The 13,723-nt window shown below is 43.0% G+C and overlaps 2 protein-coding genes across 2 annotated transcripts; both read right to left on the bottom strand.

Moving 5' to 3' along the window:
* Window positions 1-2,763: 2,763 nt before the first annotated feature.
* LOC138200521 (tudor domain-containing protein 5-like) lies at window positions 2,764-11,455 on the bottom strand. The gene is made up of 16 exons (XM_069153285.1): window positions 11,376-11,455; window positions 11,122-11,297; window positions 10,637-10,720; window positions 10,066-10,122; window positions 9,554-9,716; window positions 9,301-9,470; window positions 8,861-9,075; window positions 8,469-8,678; window positions 8,297-8,363; window positions 7,604-7,795; window positions 7,219-7,344; window positions 6,304-6,369; window positions 5,415-5,600; window positions 5,138-5,321; window positions 3,139-3,201; window positions 2,764-2,899 (listed from the first exon to the last, which is right to left on the bottom strand). Exons 1-16 carry the CDS (start codon window positions 11,392-11,394, stop codon window positions 2,868-2,870), a joined length of 2,010 nt encoding a protein of 669 aa, XP_069009386.1. The 5' UTR covers window positions 11,395-11,455; the 3' UTR covers window positions 2,764-2,867.
* Window positions 11,455-12,627, bottom strand: LOC138200658 (tudor domain-containing protein 5-like; the record flags this gene model as incomplete). The annotated part of the gene is made up of 3 exons (XM_069153539.1): window positions 12,399-12,627; window positions 12,062-12,267; window positions 11,455-11,673 (listed from the first exon to the last, which is right to left on the bottom strand). Coding segments are annotated over exons 1-3 (654 nt in total), but the record flags the coding sequence as incomplete, so codon positions are not given.
* Between the last annotated feature and the right edge of the window lie 1,096 nt (window positions 12,628-13,723).

Genomic DNA, 13,723 nt, shown 5'->3' with positions numbered 1-13,723 from the left:
AATGCTTGTCACTTTGAAATGTGTCCTAAAATATAAATGAGAATGTATTTTTGTTTCGGGGTTATTATGCAGTACACTGACCAAAAAAATGAATGTGTGTGATTGTGAGTGGGGATGCAAAATTAGAGATAAAGTTTGTCTATGATGTAACGAAACAAGGACAAGTGTTTGTATACAAAATTCCTATACATCACGTATGATGAAGTTTATAAGTTGCACAGCTGTGTTGTCAAAGAAATAAATGTGCGTGTGCGTGCAGTATGTAGGTTAATGCCCTATATTGAGTTTGAGTGAGAGGAAGAACCATTCTCATTATGAGCCTTTTAAAAAGCTAATTGGCTGAGCCAGTAAAGGTCGGGGAGCCCAGCAGGATGCAGACAATGATTCAGGACTCCACATTCCGCTCTGACCTTCATGAATCAGAGCAAACCGAGCTCCAGCTTCAAGTTCGAGCCTCTCCGACGGTTTCAGAAGAACACATACATTATATTATTACCGTATTTACCACATTAAAAATGAAGCGAAGGAGAAGGCGCCAATAACTGTTGGCTCTGATTACTAAACCGCTTTGACTGACAGCAATTAGCGTCCTTGAGAGATGTTGCGTTCTTTCTTTCGACCTGTGTGCTAATCTCTTGGTTTCTTTATTATTTGTATTCCTTCTGAACACAGTTTGGAGCTGCTGCTGTTCACGTGCAGCAGCATTGGAAGAGTGCAAAAAGACTTTACATCCAAAGAAGTGCGAGTGAGTCAGCAGGATGAGGCGAAGTAAGGATTAAGTGCCATGCTGAACGTTACGGTGACATTGCCCTGATGAGGTGAGCGGAGCCAAAGAGGAGCAAGACACTACAGCCGCAGAATTACAGGACCAACAACATCGAAATTACAAAACAGACTGAGACATTTAAGAAACTGAAAGATGTTGACTTTTTGTCCTTTTTGAAAAGACCAAAGTTCAAAAGGTAACAATACCAAGATGCAATATGTTTTGGTGCTCTTAAAATTTCCTGCCGTACTCAGCATGAAAACAAGACTACAGCTACACCAAAGGCTCTGTGAGGCTGTTCTTATCTTCAGTTCAGGCAGCTGGGATTTGAGAAAGTTCCCATTTGGGAACATCCCACTTCCTAGTTGAGAGCGTTCACAAACAGGCAACATGTTTGCCCCCAGAAAATGTGCTCTATTTCTGCTGTAAAAAATACAGAAAAGAGACAAACAACCACTTCATCATCCATATAAACTAACACACGGGTGAAATAAGGATCAGGAGGTCTGGCTATTTGGCCTTATTTTAGGAGCAAGTACATTTCATCCTTTCACCACAAACGCTGCCATGTCAAGTGACGTCAAACCTATTTCACAGAGCTCTCAAAAACGCCCAACTTTCCTGGTGGTATATTCCCAGTTCAACAGATGTTCAGGTGTATCAGGTGTACATATTGCGTTTACAACAGCTGCCAACGTTACAGTATATGATCAGTACCTTCTTTTCTCTCTGCAAACATCAGGCTGCTTCTTGTATTTTTTTTTGTTGAATGGATTCTACAAGGAGAGACTTGGCAAAGGGAACTGTGCGCAATGCATTGTAGGCACTTTCTGTGTGTGGCTTTAATTAAAAATGTACTCTTCTCACAGGTTTTATATTCTTTCTGTAATCATTTTCCAACAATGAGAATTGTTCAAATATTCAACAAAACGAAGCTAAAAGGTTTTGTCTTTATGTTAAGCATTGTGTGTCTACATACGAGGGTGGATCCATAAATTCCGAGACTGCTCCTGTTGCGCGCAAACAGTTCACAGCACTGTGACGAGCACGTAGCAGGAGGAAGGTGTAACCCTAATGAGTAAGTATTCCAAGTTAAAATAAAAAAAATTAAAAAATAAACTATAATCAAAATTAGCACCCGAGTTACACAAGCTTTTCAGAGCAGTGGTCCGGGTGCGTCTGCAATGTTTTACGTACCTGAAACTTGAGCAGACAGCGCTCATCAAAGCTTGTGGCAAATTATCGGGGAACAGAAATACGTCATTGGGAGTTGGAGAGGTGGGGGAGCAACGATTGTCTTGCTGTGGGCAAGACATCTTCAAAGGGCTGTGATCGGGTGCATTGTCATGTTGGATAAAGTGCCATCGCGCCACTGTTTAGGTCATTTGCGGCTAATATTTTCCCTCAGATGACTCACATCACAGTAGAAGCGTTGACAGTCTGACCCTCGGGGATGAATTCACAACCCAGCGAATGTCACTGTGAAACCCACCTGGTTGTGTGCCTGACCTGATGCGGCTTTTCCAGTTTAGGACAACAACCTTCTGCCCCAGGGAAACACAAATGTCACTCAAAACACCTCTCCAGGCTCATCGCTTTACTGCCGCAGATTTTCTGAAGCATTTTCAAGAGTCTCTGCTGCTAATTTCCAGAGTTTGAAACAAAACTTGATTTGCGCCCTCTGGTGTAATGTCCAGGGTGAAATCGCAGATGTGTCTGGACCAGTGCTGACAAAAATGTGTGTAACTCGAGTGCTGATTTCAATCAAGTGACAAAATTTGTAACACTACCTCATTAGGGTAATACCTTCCTCCAGCTCCGTGCACTTCACGATGCCGCGCATCGCTCACACGTAACAAGGAGCAGTCTCGCAACTTATTGATATGTTATTGACACCCTCATATTTATGTCCCACATTGTGTCAAATGAGGTGAAGACAAACTGTGGAAAGAATGATCCCCTGCTAAAAATGACATCCAAATTGAAATGATAAAACATTGTATCAAATAAGATTTATTTTCCAAAATAAAATTACATCCGTCATGACTTACATGTTTTCTTCGTTTTTCACTGTAACAGCATTTGAGATGCTTTAATCCCATCAAAACAGAAACATGTATAGGTAAATAAAACCTTTAAAAAAAAAAACCCAATAAACATAACTGTTAGAAAAGTGTTACAATGACACTCGTATCAAACTATTAAACAAAGCCTAACATAGAGTTGAACAATTTGTCAACTGCATTCTCAGACCGTCAGATTATTTTATTAGCGGAGAATTTATTAGGGGATAAATCCTCCTTTATCTTCGTTCGGATTGATTCGGGCGGTTGGTTTGGGGGGGGGGGGGGAGCGTAGGATGTGTGACCCACCTGACCCAAACAGAGGAAACACAAAGCCAGAGTTTCGCAGGCAGAGAGGTGAAAAAGGTCCACCTGAGAAACAGAATCAAACACACGTTTAACAACAATTTCATATTTACTATTACTATTCTGTGAAATAGTACAAGGTTACCACGTCCACCATCAACAGTTACAGACTCATGAATAAATAACGTGACCTTGATACTGCGGTTGAAAAATCCGTTGTAAATTACCGTACATAACTCCCTCACTGACCTTCATTACGCAAATCTCAGGTCACAGCAGAATCTCTCTTATGCTACTAAGAACAAACACCCTGTTGGTCTTTTTTGCTACATGTCTCGCTTTACTGTCACCATAAAACAAGAGGAAATGCCCAAAAATTCAACCACCGAAGGTCAGCAAAGGCCAGAATCTCATCTGATGTTAATTTACTCAAGATATTTCCATAATTTTAAATCAATGAGCCTGGAAATTGTCTTCTTCACTTGTTATTTCATATTCTGCAGTGTTTTCTCTGAGGAGCAGCTCAACAACATGCTGAGTATTGGCCCTTTTGTATGAAACAAATCTGCTTCGCTGTCAAACTCGGCTGCAGACGCATCAAGAGAGATACAAGATAATCTTGACAAGGCACAAGTGCAGACTTTGCAATTGTAAGTGATGATATTGTTTGGTTTTTTTGTTGTTGTTTTTTTTTGGGGGGGGTCAAGGTTTTGCAATGTCAGCTTTTTGGGGGGAAGTCAGCAAACAAGTCTCAGGGTATGCTGGGAAACAAAAGACAGGTGAGAAAAAAAAAAAGTATGCGGGGAAAGAATTTGCTACAAACTACAGGGAATACCGTCAGGAAGTTGTAAAATTGTGCAGTCTGGATGTAGTTGCACGTTTTCAGAACACAATAATAAATCCTCTAATCTGTCATGTTCCCGTTTCTTATCTTGTGTTTTTATCTGCACGCAGTGTCGTGTATGCTACAGCGGAGATAAATCTGCCTTAATCCACTCTGCTTTGCTTTCTTCACTAATACGGTGCAAGTGGAATGGTGGTGGAGCAGCAGTGTATCGATGTCGGGACAAACGCAGTGGAAGCAGCTCGTTGGGTCAAATAGCTCTGGTAACAGATCTAATTGAATCTGTGTCAGGTTCTCACTGCAGGTACATCCACCACTGCAAGCAGCAGGCTGGAAATCAATACGCCCTCTCTGCATCCATGGACGCACTCTAATTTCATTGAAGGCTTTCCTCTGTGTGTATGGTAGAGAGACAGAGATGGACACAGAGCGAATGAGTGTACATGGTCAGGTTAATGAAGGTCATTGTATAATCCTATTAGAAAATTAGTGTGTGTATATGTGTGTGTGTGTGTGTGTGTGCAGGAGTAGACAAGGCTTTGTGTGTGCATTACATCTTTTGTTCTGTAATGTTTGCTTTCTACAATGAAAAGAAGGTGTTAACTACTCTTCTCGAAGATAAAAGATGTGGTTTATATTATAACGTGTAAAAAAAAAAAAAAAAAAAAAAGCACAGCTGATTCTGGATACTTTAATTCAAACAAATAAAAGACTAAAAACAACACGGCTCAAGTTGTTGCCCACAGCTAACTGACCGCATTATTCTACCCGTTTACACCCCTTCCAAAACCTGGAGCATGATTATCCCTCAAATAAGTGTCACGCAAGGAATAATAGGAGTGACATGGTTCAAATCTCCTGGTTTACTGGATGCCACAAAAAAAAAAATCTAGTGCCATACAAGGTGTAGTGCAAGATTATAAAAATGTTATCAGTCAACAACTAATTCATATGGGAAAATAACTTTTGCTAAATTGGCATGACCCTGAATCAAACTCTATCTACAAACTCTACAAATGAAGGCAAAGTATGTGTATATGAATCTGCTGCTGTTACTCTTAACATTTCAGCAGACTGGAGTTTGTCTTTTTCTCTATGTGCATATCGTGTTCTTATTTTTTTTTTTTAAATAATAAATCGCTATGTGTGTATCTGTACCCTGCATGATGTCCTGCCGTTGGCCCCAGTCAGGAGTGTAGAGACTCAGCATCCTCTGGATTAAAGGGTCAGACTTGACCAGTGAAGGAGGGGTGATCTTGGGCCGGTCCACTTCTGGTGGTGTCGAAAAGCAGCGGCTTGAATCAGCGCTGGATGGAGTGAGTGGAGGAGTCCTGGTCACTGTCTGAGGACAGAATCAAGTTTCTTTGTTGGACAAAAAACACATACGACACAAATTTTGCTTCCATAAAACTAAATACAAAAGAAGTGCTCCCACTTGAAGGTCGGCTTCACAGAGAGCTGGGGTTGCTTTGATCTGGATGAGATCTGGCGGAGCGAGAAGGCTGCAGGTTGGGCTTGTGGTGCTGGTAGGAGGCGTTTCGTTGGTCAAGGCCGGGCCCAGTTCACTGCAGCTGGGGGTTTGGTCATTTGGCAGAGCGCTCAATGGGTTAGCCTCATCACCCTGAACATAACATAGAAGGAAACGAGTTTTTATTCATTTGTTACCGTCTATCTTTTATATAAATTAGGTCAAACTAAGCAATCCAAAACACGACAGGTCAGTTAGGTTTTACAGATACCTTTAGATACATATGATTTATCCCTAATGCTATATGATCAAGATATTATGGATCCTATTGATTTTAGCTCGGCTTATAATGCCATCATTCCACAGAAGCTAATGGAGAAGCTCTCCCTTGGCCAAAAACACCTCCTTTTACAAATGGATTTTGGATTTTCTGTCAGAAAGACCACAGACAGTCCGGGTGGGCAGCGCCAGCAAGACATCACGCATCATCACACTGAGCACGGGGGGCCCCTCAGGGCTGCCTGCTTCGTCCGCTGCTCATCACTCGGCTCACCTATGACTGTACTGCCAAATACAGCACAAACCAGTTCATTAAATTTGCTGATGATACCACAGCATTGGGACTCATCAGTAAGGACAATGAAACGGCCTACAGAGCAGAGGTGAAACAGCTGGAAGGTTGGTGCAAAGACAACAACCTATCTTGAACCTATTACCAGAAGGATCATGTATAAACTCATCAGAGTGAGACTCAGCCCAGTTAACACTGACAATCAGCTTTTGCTGATATACAGACAGCAGATGATGAACCACAAAAAAAAAAAAAAAAAAAAACGTGATGAAGCGCCACACATACCTGGATGTGGGGGATGACTTCAATGTCTTTGATTAACTCCAATTCAGGCATTTGTTCCTCTTCAACCTGGGACACCAAGAAAAAGACAATTTTATTACATAATTTTGTTTCCAACTTTACTTCATGCAAATAAATTAAACGAAATTAAAAAAAAAAAATCTAGATTGTGTTTTATGTCGCCTGTCGTGTATGTTCAGTTTTAACAACCCACCACTCATTAACAAAGAGACAAAGAGAGACAATCTTGTAATTCAATATCCATTAAACAGCCCACTGATTGGCTGCCATCTTATTTACTGTCTGGCAACAAGCTGTGACCTTCCAACAGTACGACTATACATTAAGCAGCATTGGACGGCAACTCCCCCTTCAGCGAGATGGCGTGTGCGCGCGCGCGTGTGTGTGTGTGTGTGTGTGTGTGTGTGTGTGTGTGTGTGTGTGTGTGTGTGTGTGTGTGTGTGTGTGTGTGTGTGCGTGCGTGTGTGTGTGTGCGCATGTGCTGCAGTGGGCCTGTCGGCATTGACAGTATGGCTGGTAAGATAAGAGCTATGGACATTGGAGAATAAAAGCTTTACAGCAACATTAAAAGACCGGGTAAGAGACATGAGACAAAGAGAGTGCACTCATATACAGAAAACAATGGAGACATAAAGCTCCAAATCCACCACAAACATCCAGATAACCCAATACTGACACTAACGTATTGTTTGGCTTAATGATTTTTACATCGAACAGCAGCATTTGCTTCCTAAGAGCTGTGTGTCGACTGGTAGAACAGCTTTTGAAAACCCCAGCACCCAACACCGCGGGGTTACATCCGATAATTTCTGTATCAGTCAACACTGTCTTTTAAGGCCACCGCCACAGCTGTAACTTTTCGAACAAAACCGTGACCTCTTAGTGGGTTTGGGCTACCTTCAGTGTGGACTGCTCAGGAGTGTCTGCTGGTTTGGGGGACGAAATCATCTCCTGTTCCACCTCTGGCAGGTCAACCATTCCCTCCCCCATGTAGAGACTCACTGGCGTGACCTGGGTACACAACTGAGGGAAAAGTACCAATGAGTTAACTCCCGACCGAGCTTGAATTCAAAATAATAATGATACATGTAACTAATATAATTACCACTCTGGATTATGCAGTACGGTGATGTAGGACACTGAAAAAATTGTTGCCCATATAAATGGTCCAGCTTTAACATTTACACATTTTATTTACACCTGCCAGCTCATCAAAAACTTTTTTTTTTTTTTTTTTTTAATCAAGGTACAAATATAATGAGTATCTTAGTGTGTGGCTCACTGCTGCAGGGCTGCAGGCTGACCCGTGGCCTTGGCTCAGCAGGGCAGTGTGGATATAGATGTCTTTCTCAGTGCGTGTGTCACACAGGTAGATTTGCAGCACATCTCCGGTGTAACAATCCAGAGCTCCCACCAGGGTGTGATCAGAGCACAGTTGCCGGAAAGAAGCTGTGGCCTCAGCAGTCCAGATACCCTGTAAGAGACCAACCACAAGTGTCCTATTCTTAAAACTAAATGGTAACAGCAGTTAACAGCAGCTGGACAGTTTTCACAAGCTATCTACACAATAGACTAGACTAAAGTTTTATGCTTTGGTCAGTGAAAATGAGCTGATTTTATGATTAACCTCACATAACTCCATTTTAAGCTGCAAGCTCATTCATTGTTTTACTCTGGTCTCTTCCACAGGAGAAATTTTAGGCCCATCGAGTTTGCTCTCAAAGATCACAGGAAGGAATATTTCTCAACAAGTTGCTCAAGAGATGTGATGTGTGCTCGGAAAATCCCACTGATGAGGTCATACATCGCAGGATGAATGCATGCAGAAACATGTCATTAAACACTGTGTAGAGCACTACAGAACAGCTGGATGTAGCTGACACTGTGGCATTGAGAAGAAGTTGGTGTGGTTATTTTTAAGAAGGCTCACATTGTCAGAAAACTGAATATTTTCCTTGATAAACTAAAGACTCACGGTTGTGGGTTTAATTCCAGTGAGTGTTGATGGAACCGCTTGTGCTGGAAGACCTGAATAACTGGATCTGTGAAACAGAGAGATGAATGGAGGGCAGCAGGACACGCATACCCATCAGCTCTGTCATCGCACTTGTATTGTTTTACTGCTTAGATGTTTGACAGGTACTTACTTGAGGAACTTGAGGTTGGCCCTCTTCACCACTGCAAAATCACCAAAGTCAACGTAGAACACCCGAACCTGCGCGGGGCTGATAACCTGGTGGATCACCACCCGGTAGAACCACATTCCTTGGGGTGACACGCAGCAGACCTGACCCCGTCGGACAAATTGCTCGGGAAGGCGGTAGCGCTCTGACACCTCAGGACTGGTGTAACATCGTCTAAAGGACAAAGGAAGAGGAAAAGGATGATACAAAAAAAAAACAAAGAGAAGATGTCATGGTTCGTAGAGCAGCAGGCATGATGGATTGGTAAATATAGAAGGACATAATACAGTTGGCACAACAGAAACAAAAAGTGCTTGGACCACAAACTAAGCTGCTGCTACTAACACGTGCACCACCTCAGATCTAACATCATGTCCTCCATCGCTCGGGCCTCCTCACTCTCGCTGAAGCGGAGGTAGAAATGTCCAGGCGACTCCACATGTTCCACCAAGACTTCCATCAGCTCTCGAGCTCTGTGGCGCGTCGGTGGTTTAAGTCGCTGACTCCGAAGGGCGTCCGGGGGGACAATAGGGCTGCAGTGCACCTGAATGGTCGGGTACATCCCAGCCATCTACAGGCAAGACAAATAAAATGCAATACACTCAGCATTTAGTATTAATCTGTAGCACTTTTCCCTAGTGCGAGATGTCAGTGTTGTCCAACTTGTACATAGATAAAAATCTATATTTTACTGCGGGTACTGAGACCACGTGAGACTCTAGATCTCTCTCTCTCTGAAAGATTGTCTTTGGAATTGAGTATGGTGACACAATACGATGAAAAGATGTTGCCGAACCATTTCATTGGTCGTGGAAATGTTACTTGTCTCCAGCTTCTCCTTCTGGTCCTCTCCTGGGGTATCGCCATCGTCGTCGTCTCCTTCCAGTTTACCCTCCCAAGGAGAACGTCCACCGCTGAAGTAGTAGCTCCTTGTCGACTTCCCACCATCATTCCAACTCTCAATCTCTTTTGAGCCGAGAAAATAAAGAAAAATGAATTTCCTGCGTAGATGAAAGACTACTGTTACTTGAACATATGCCCACACACACCTGATTCTGTGTTGTCACTGTCCTGCATGTACATGATAATGCAGTGCTGTCCGTTGTCACCCTCTGTTGGCTTTAGGTGGAATATGTCACTCATGGCACCAACCAGTTCTGTGACACTGACAAAGCCGCTCTCAAGCAGAGGCAAGTCCTCTCCAAAAAACCTCTAAGGGGCAAAAAAGCACCACATGCGAGATTCCCAACAAGATCCATCATCCATCTTTCGTGACTATCTGAGCTCTACAGTTTTAGCCTGAAACTGATCGTCTTCCAGATAGCCAAGAGGGGCAGGCAGAGTAACTGTAAATTAGTGACTTAATGGCTACTTTCTAGATCCACAATGTACATCGAAAAACAAAACAAGAACAGAGAAGCCAATAATTTAAACTTCACTGGTTCTGAAAATCCTGGATCAAGTTCCTCTGATGAATGAGGTTTTTGGCTCCCAGTCACATGACTACCTTGTTTAAAATTCATATATGAGCAAAATATACAGGACAACTTCTTTTATTTACCTTGTATTCAGCAGGCAGATCATGAACTGATATTCCACCAGTCATCTGGGCTACGACCTGCAGAGGGTTGTTCACATGCAAAGGGTTTCATTACAAGACCAAAATAAGTAGTTTAAATAGTGTAGGACTGATGTGATTGCCTCGTCAACATATATATTCATTATTATCATCATTGTAAAATTGTAATAATAAAAAAAAAAAACACTCATTCTGTTGCGCCTCTCTGTGCCAGTCAGACAACAACCATATCATATTTTACAGCAGTGCTGCATTTCTTTAGCTGTTGCTGACATCCATCACTGTGATTGACAGGTGTTTGAGAGCAAGGAGACCAGTGAGGTGATGGGCTGAGAGTAAATGTATTGAATCGCCGCACCTTTTAACTACTTCACTTCACCCAGCCCCGTTGCACTTTGTGCTGCTACATATACATTAACCAAAATGTACGTCCATTTGGAGACACCCCCACAAGCTGAGCGCCAATTGCTGACTGCCTTGTGTTTGTTGTTGTGCTTGCATTACCAAAACAGAGCCCTAAGACATATGCTTATAAACCGGTGTGGAATCTGACCTTTTGCAGTTTGTCCTTCAGCTCCTGACTAATGGTGCCAGCAACTCCATTTTCCAGGATTTGCTGGCGCAACTCCTCCTCCAGCTGATTTGGAATTTAAGTGCAAAGAAAAAAGATAACTGGACTTAAAGCAGACGACCTTTTTCCTCGCAGCTGACATAATTCTGTGAGGTGAAACTATTTGTTGTATTTTTGCAGTCCTATGTCATAACGAATGTTGACCAATTACTTTCTGAAGGTTTGACAAAACAAGAGTCTAAAAGTTAAACCACAATTTCACCAATGTTCTTTTGCTTCTAATATTTATTATAGATACTAGTTTTCTGTAAGCTGTCATCTGACAAATTTGTTTATGTGTCCAGTTTATACAATAAGACCTGAAGATAATGGATTATCGAAAACATGTTCCTATATGTTCTCATGTCTTGTATTAAGCAGCTGTATTCATTGGCAGATACCAAGTTTGCTTTTAAATGAAAACAAACCTTGAAGACACGTTTTTGAAAGAGCTGACCCTCTTGGCAGTCCACTGAATTAGCTTTTGGGTTCTCCTCAACCATCTCTGGATTGCTACTGACGGTTGTTGGCTCATAAGGGACAGGGTCAAAGGTAGCGTCAGTGGACCGCTGGTTCGGAGGACTCTGCTTGATTGGAACTTCAGCTGGAGAGCACAAGATAACAAGTTTCCGGACACCGATGCGTTTACCGCCTACATAAATCCGTCTCTCTAATAACACACCTGAGGGGTTTGTTGGCATCTGAATTAGAACGTGTGGCCGTGTGGAGGCCGGCCGTTCAGGTCTGGGTTTTACTGCTCCGGTCCTCAATGGCGAGCTGACCGGTGTCAGCAGCTGCCTGGGCATCTTGTGTTCCCTCAGCCTCAGAACTGAGCCTAGCCTGCTTTGCTGGATGACGATGAGATCCGCCACCGCCTCCAGCATCTCTCCAGTGGAGTAGAAGCCATAGTTGTGGGAACGCAGCGGGTAGCCGAAGCAGCGGGAGAAACAGGTCTCAAGGTCAGACAACCTAATTGGACCCTGGGAGATGTGTCGCATCATTACTCCAAATGACAGCATCACGTGATTTGTTCGAAAAAAAAAGAAAAAAAAATACAACCAGAACAAATTTAGAAACACTAGTCATGCATCAACTTCTCTTATTCAGGGGGGTTGCTTGAAAACTGCAAGGCATTATGAAGATTAAAAAAAACAAAAAACAATACTCACAATAATCTCAGCTCTCATTTCGTTGATAGTTGTCCCATTTCAGTAAGCAGGGTAGGCTTATACAGAGTAAACTTCAAAAACTAAAAAAAACTTCCGGCTTAAAAAGCTCCGCTTACTATGGATAATACCTACAACGCATCTTCGTGAGAAACAATATATCACGACATAAGAACTTTGACAGGATGTCTTGAAGTCATACCTGGGAGAGCAGGACACGAAGCTGTGCTCTCAGCTGGGCAGGGAGGGATGGAGGAGCGCAGCCTCTTCTAGGGAGGACCACAGGCGGATGCACATGGCTACCGTAGCGGGGCGAGGCGTGGTTCCCGCTTCCCTTTTTGACCTTCTTAGACACGCGCTGCTTGGCCACCAGCTCCTCAATGTTTCGGGTGGACTCGTCACCAACAGCTGCGACGAAGATACAAGAGGTGAAAGCATGAAATATCCAGACGTGTTCACGTGTTTGAAGGAATGAGAAATTTGGACCCCGCCTATTTTAAACATGAAAAAAAAAAAAAGAAAAAAAAAAAAGACTCTACCTGTTAAGAGCAAGCTACCATCTGCCTGGCAGTGAACAGACACCACGTCGGGCATCTCCTTCACCATATCCATGATGTTTTTGAAGCCCAGGGTTTTCAGGGGCATTGGATGCCCCAACATGGTGACATAGTCTCGCCTGAGCTTATCAGGGTCCAGCCCGAACTTAGATGAAATGAGCAAAGAGCGAACATCCCTCTTCAGCTCTGCCAACACATCTTCCTGGTTCATCTTGCCTGCTTATGTCTGGAGAACACAGCAAGAGGACAAATGGAAGAAATCATTTTTATATTTTAATTTTATTTTGTGTTTAATTTTATGCATTCGATCCGTTCTTGTGCGTTTAATCTGTTGTCATACGTCTCGTTATTTTTTCTATATTTTTTTTAAAATCTTCTTTTATATCTATTTTTTTTTGTATGTGGAAACACTGCATGCAATGCTCTTGCTGTAAAGAACTTTGAGCTGCATTTCTTGTATGAAATAAAAGTTTATTATTATCATTCAAACATACCAGCACCAGGTGGCACTGTGAGGGCCAGATGTGTGGGGGGGGGGACGGCATGTTTGCGTGGGACACGTAGACCAACGCAAAGAGGTAGTCGACCCAATTCACCACGCAAGGTTACAGGTTAGGCCCGTAGCATGAGGAGGACTCGTGTCTTTAAATAACACGTAAGCAACATAAACAGGAGGAGGCACCGCCGTGGTTGGCTGCCGTAACCAAAGGCTCGTAACTGGTTAAAAGTAGCACAAGTTCCGTTTGAGTAAAAAGTCAAGCTGATTAACAAAACAAAAGTTTTCCTCGGCGGACGAAGCGTTACGTTACCGAAAGCGCCCCCAGTATCTTTACGCCATCGTACCGCGGTGTCCGGGCCCGGTCTCCGCGTCACCTCGGCTCTCCTCCACACCTGTCGCCAGCAGACCTCCGAACACGTTGTTGGACGGCAGCACGAATGTGAATAACTACAAAAAAAAAATACTACAACAACAACAACAACAAAAAGGACCCTCGTCAACGTGCAACTCGTGTTCGGAAAAACCTTTCATCAGATCAAGTTTACATCAAAGCACAACGCCGGTTCAGTTAGTTTGCAGCCAAGTTAAGTTTAAAATTTAAAAAAAACAAAAAACTTTGCCAACCTTTGTTTCTGCGGCAGCACAACGGACTCGGACCGTCCGTTACAGAAGCACGTGACCCGCTCTAAAAAAAAGAAAAGAAAAAGACCACACGGTGATTTCGACAACTACGTTTGACTTGTGTTGGACTCAGGCTCCTGCTAGTACAAAGCCAATATGTGTCAGCCCCCCAGTCCTGCGTGTTCTT

The sequence above is a fragment of the Embiotoca jacksoni genome, unplaced genomic scaffold (genome assembly GCF_022577435.1).
Source record: "Embiotoca jacksoni isolate LCO1_2020_lvr unplaced genomic scaffold, fEmbJac1.0.p SCAF_19, whole genome shotgun sequence".
NCBI classification, from domain to species: Eukaryota; Metazoa; Chordata; class Actinopteri; family Embiotocidae; genus Embiotoca; species Embiotoca jacksoni.
The sequence above is the reverse complement of the archived record's forward strand: the minus strand, read 5'-3'. Positions and strand labels throughout refer to the sequence as shown.

What these genes read in the sequence shown, in the direction of transcription:
- LOC138200521 (XM_069153285.1), bottom strand. An exon ending in TGAAGGACAAACTGCAAAAG is followed by an intron (nt 10,123 to 10,636) that starts GTCAGATTCCAC and finishes AACCCTCTGCAG; the next exon opens with GTCGTAGCCCAGATGACTGG. An exon ending in TTTCCACGACCAATGAAATG is followed by an intron (nt 9,076 to 9,300) that starts GTTCGGCAACAT and finishes TCTTGCCTGTAG; the next exon opens with ATGGCTGGGATGTACCCGAC.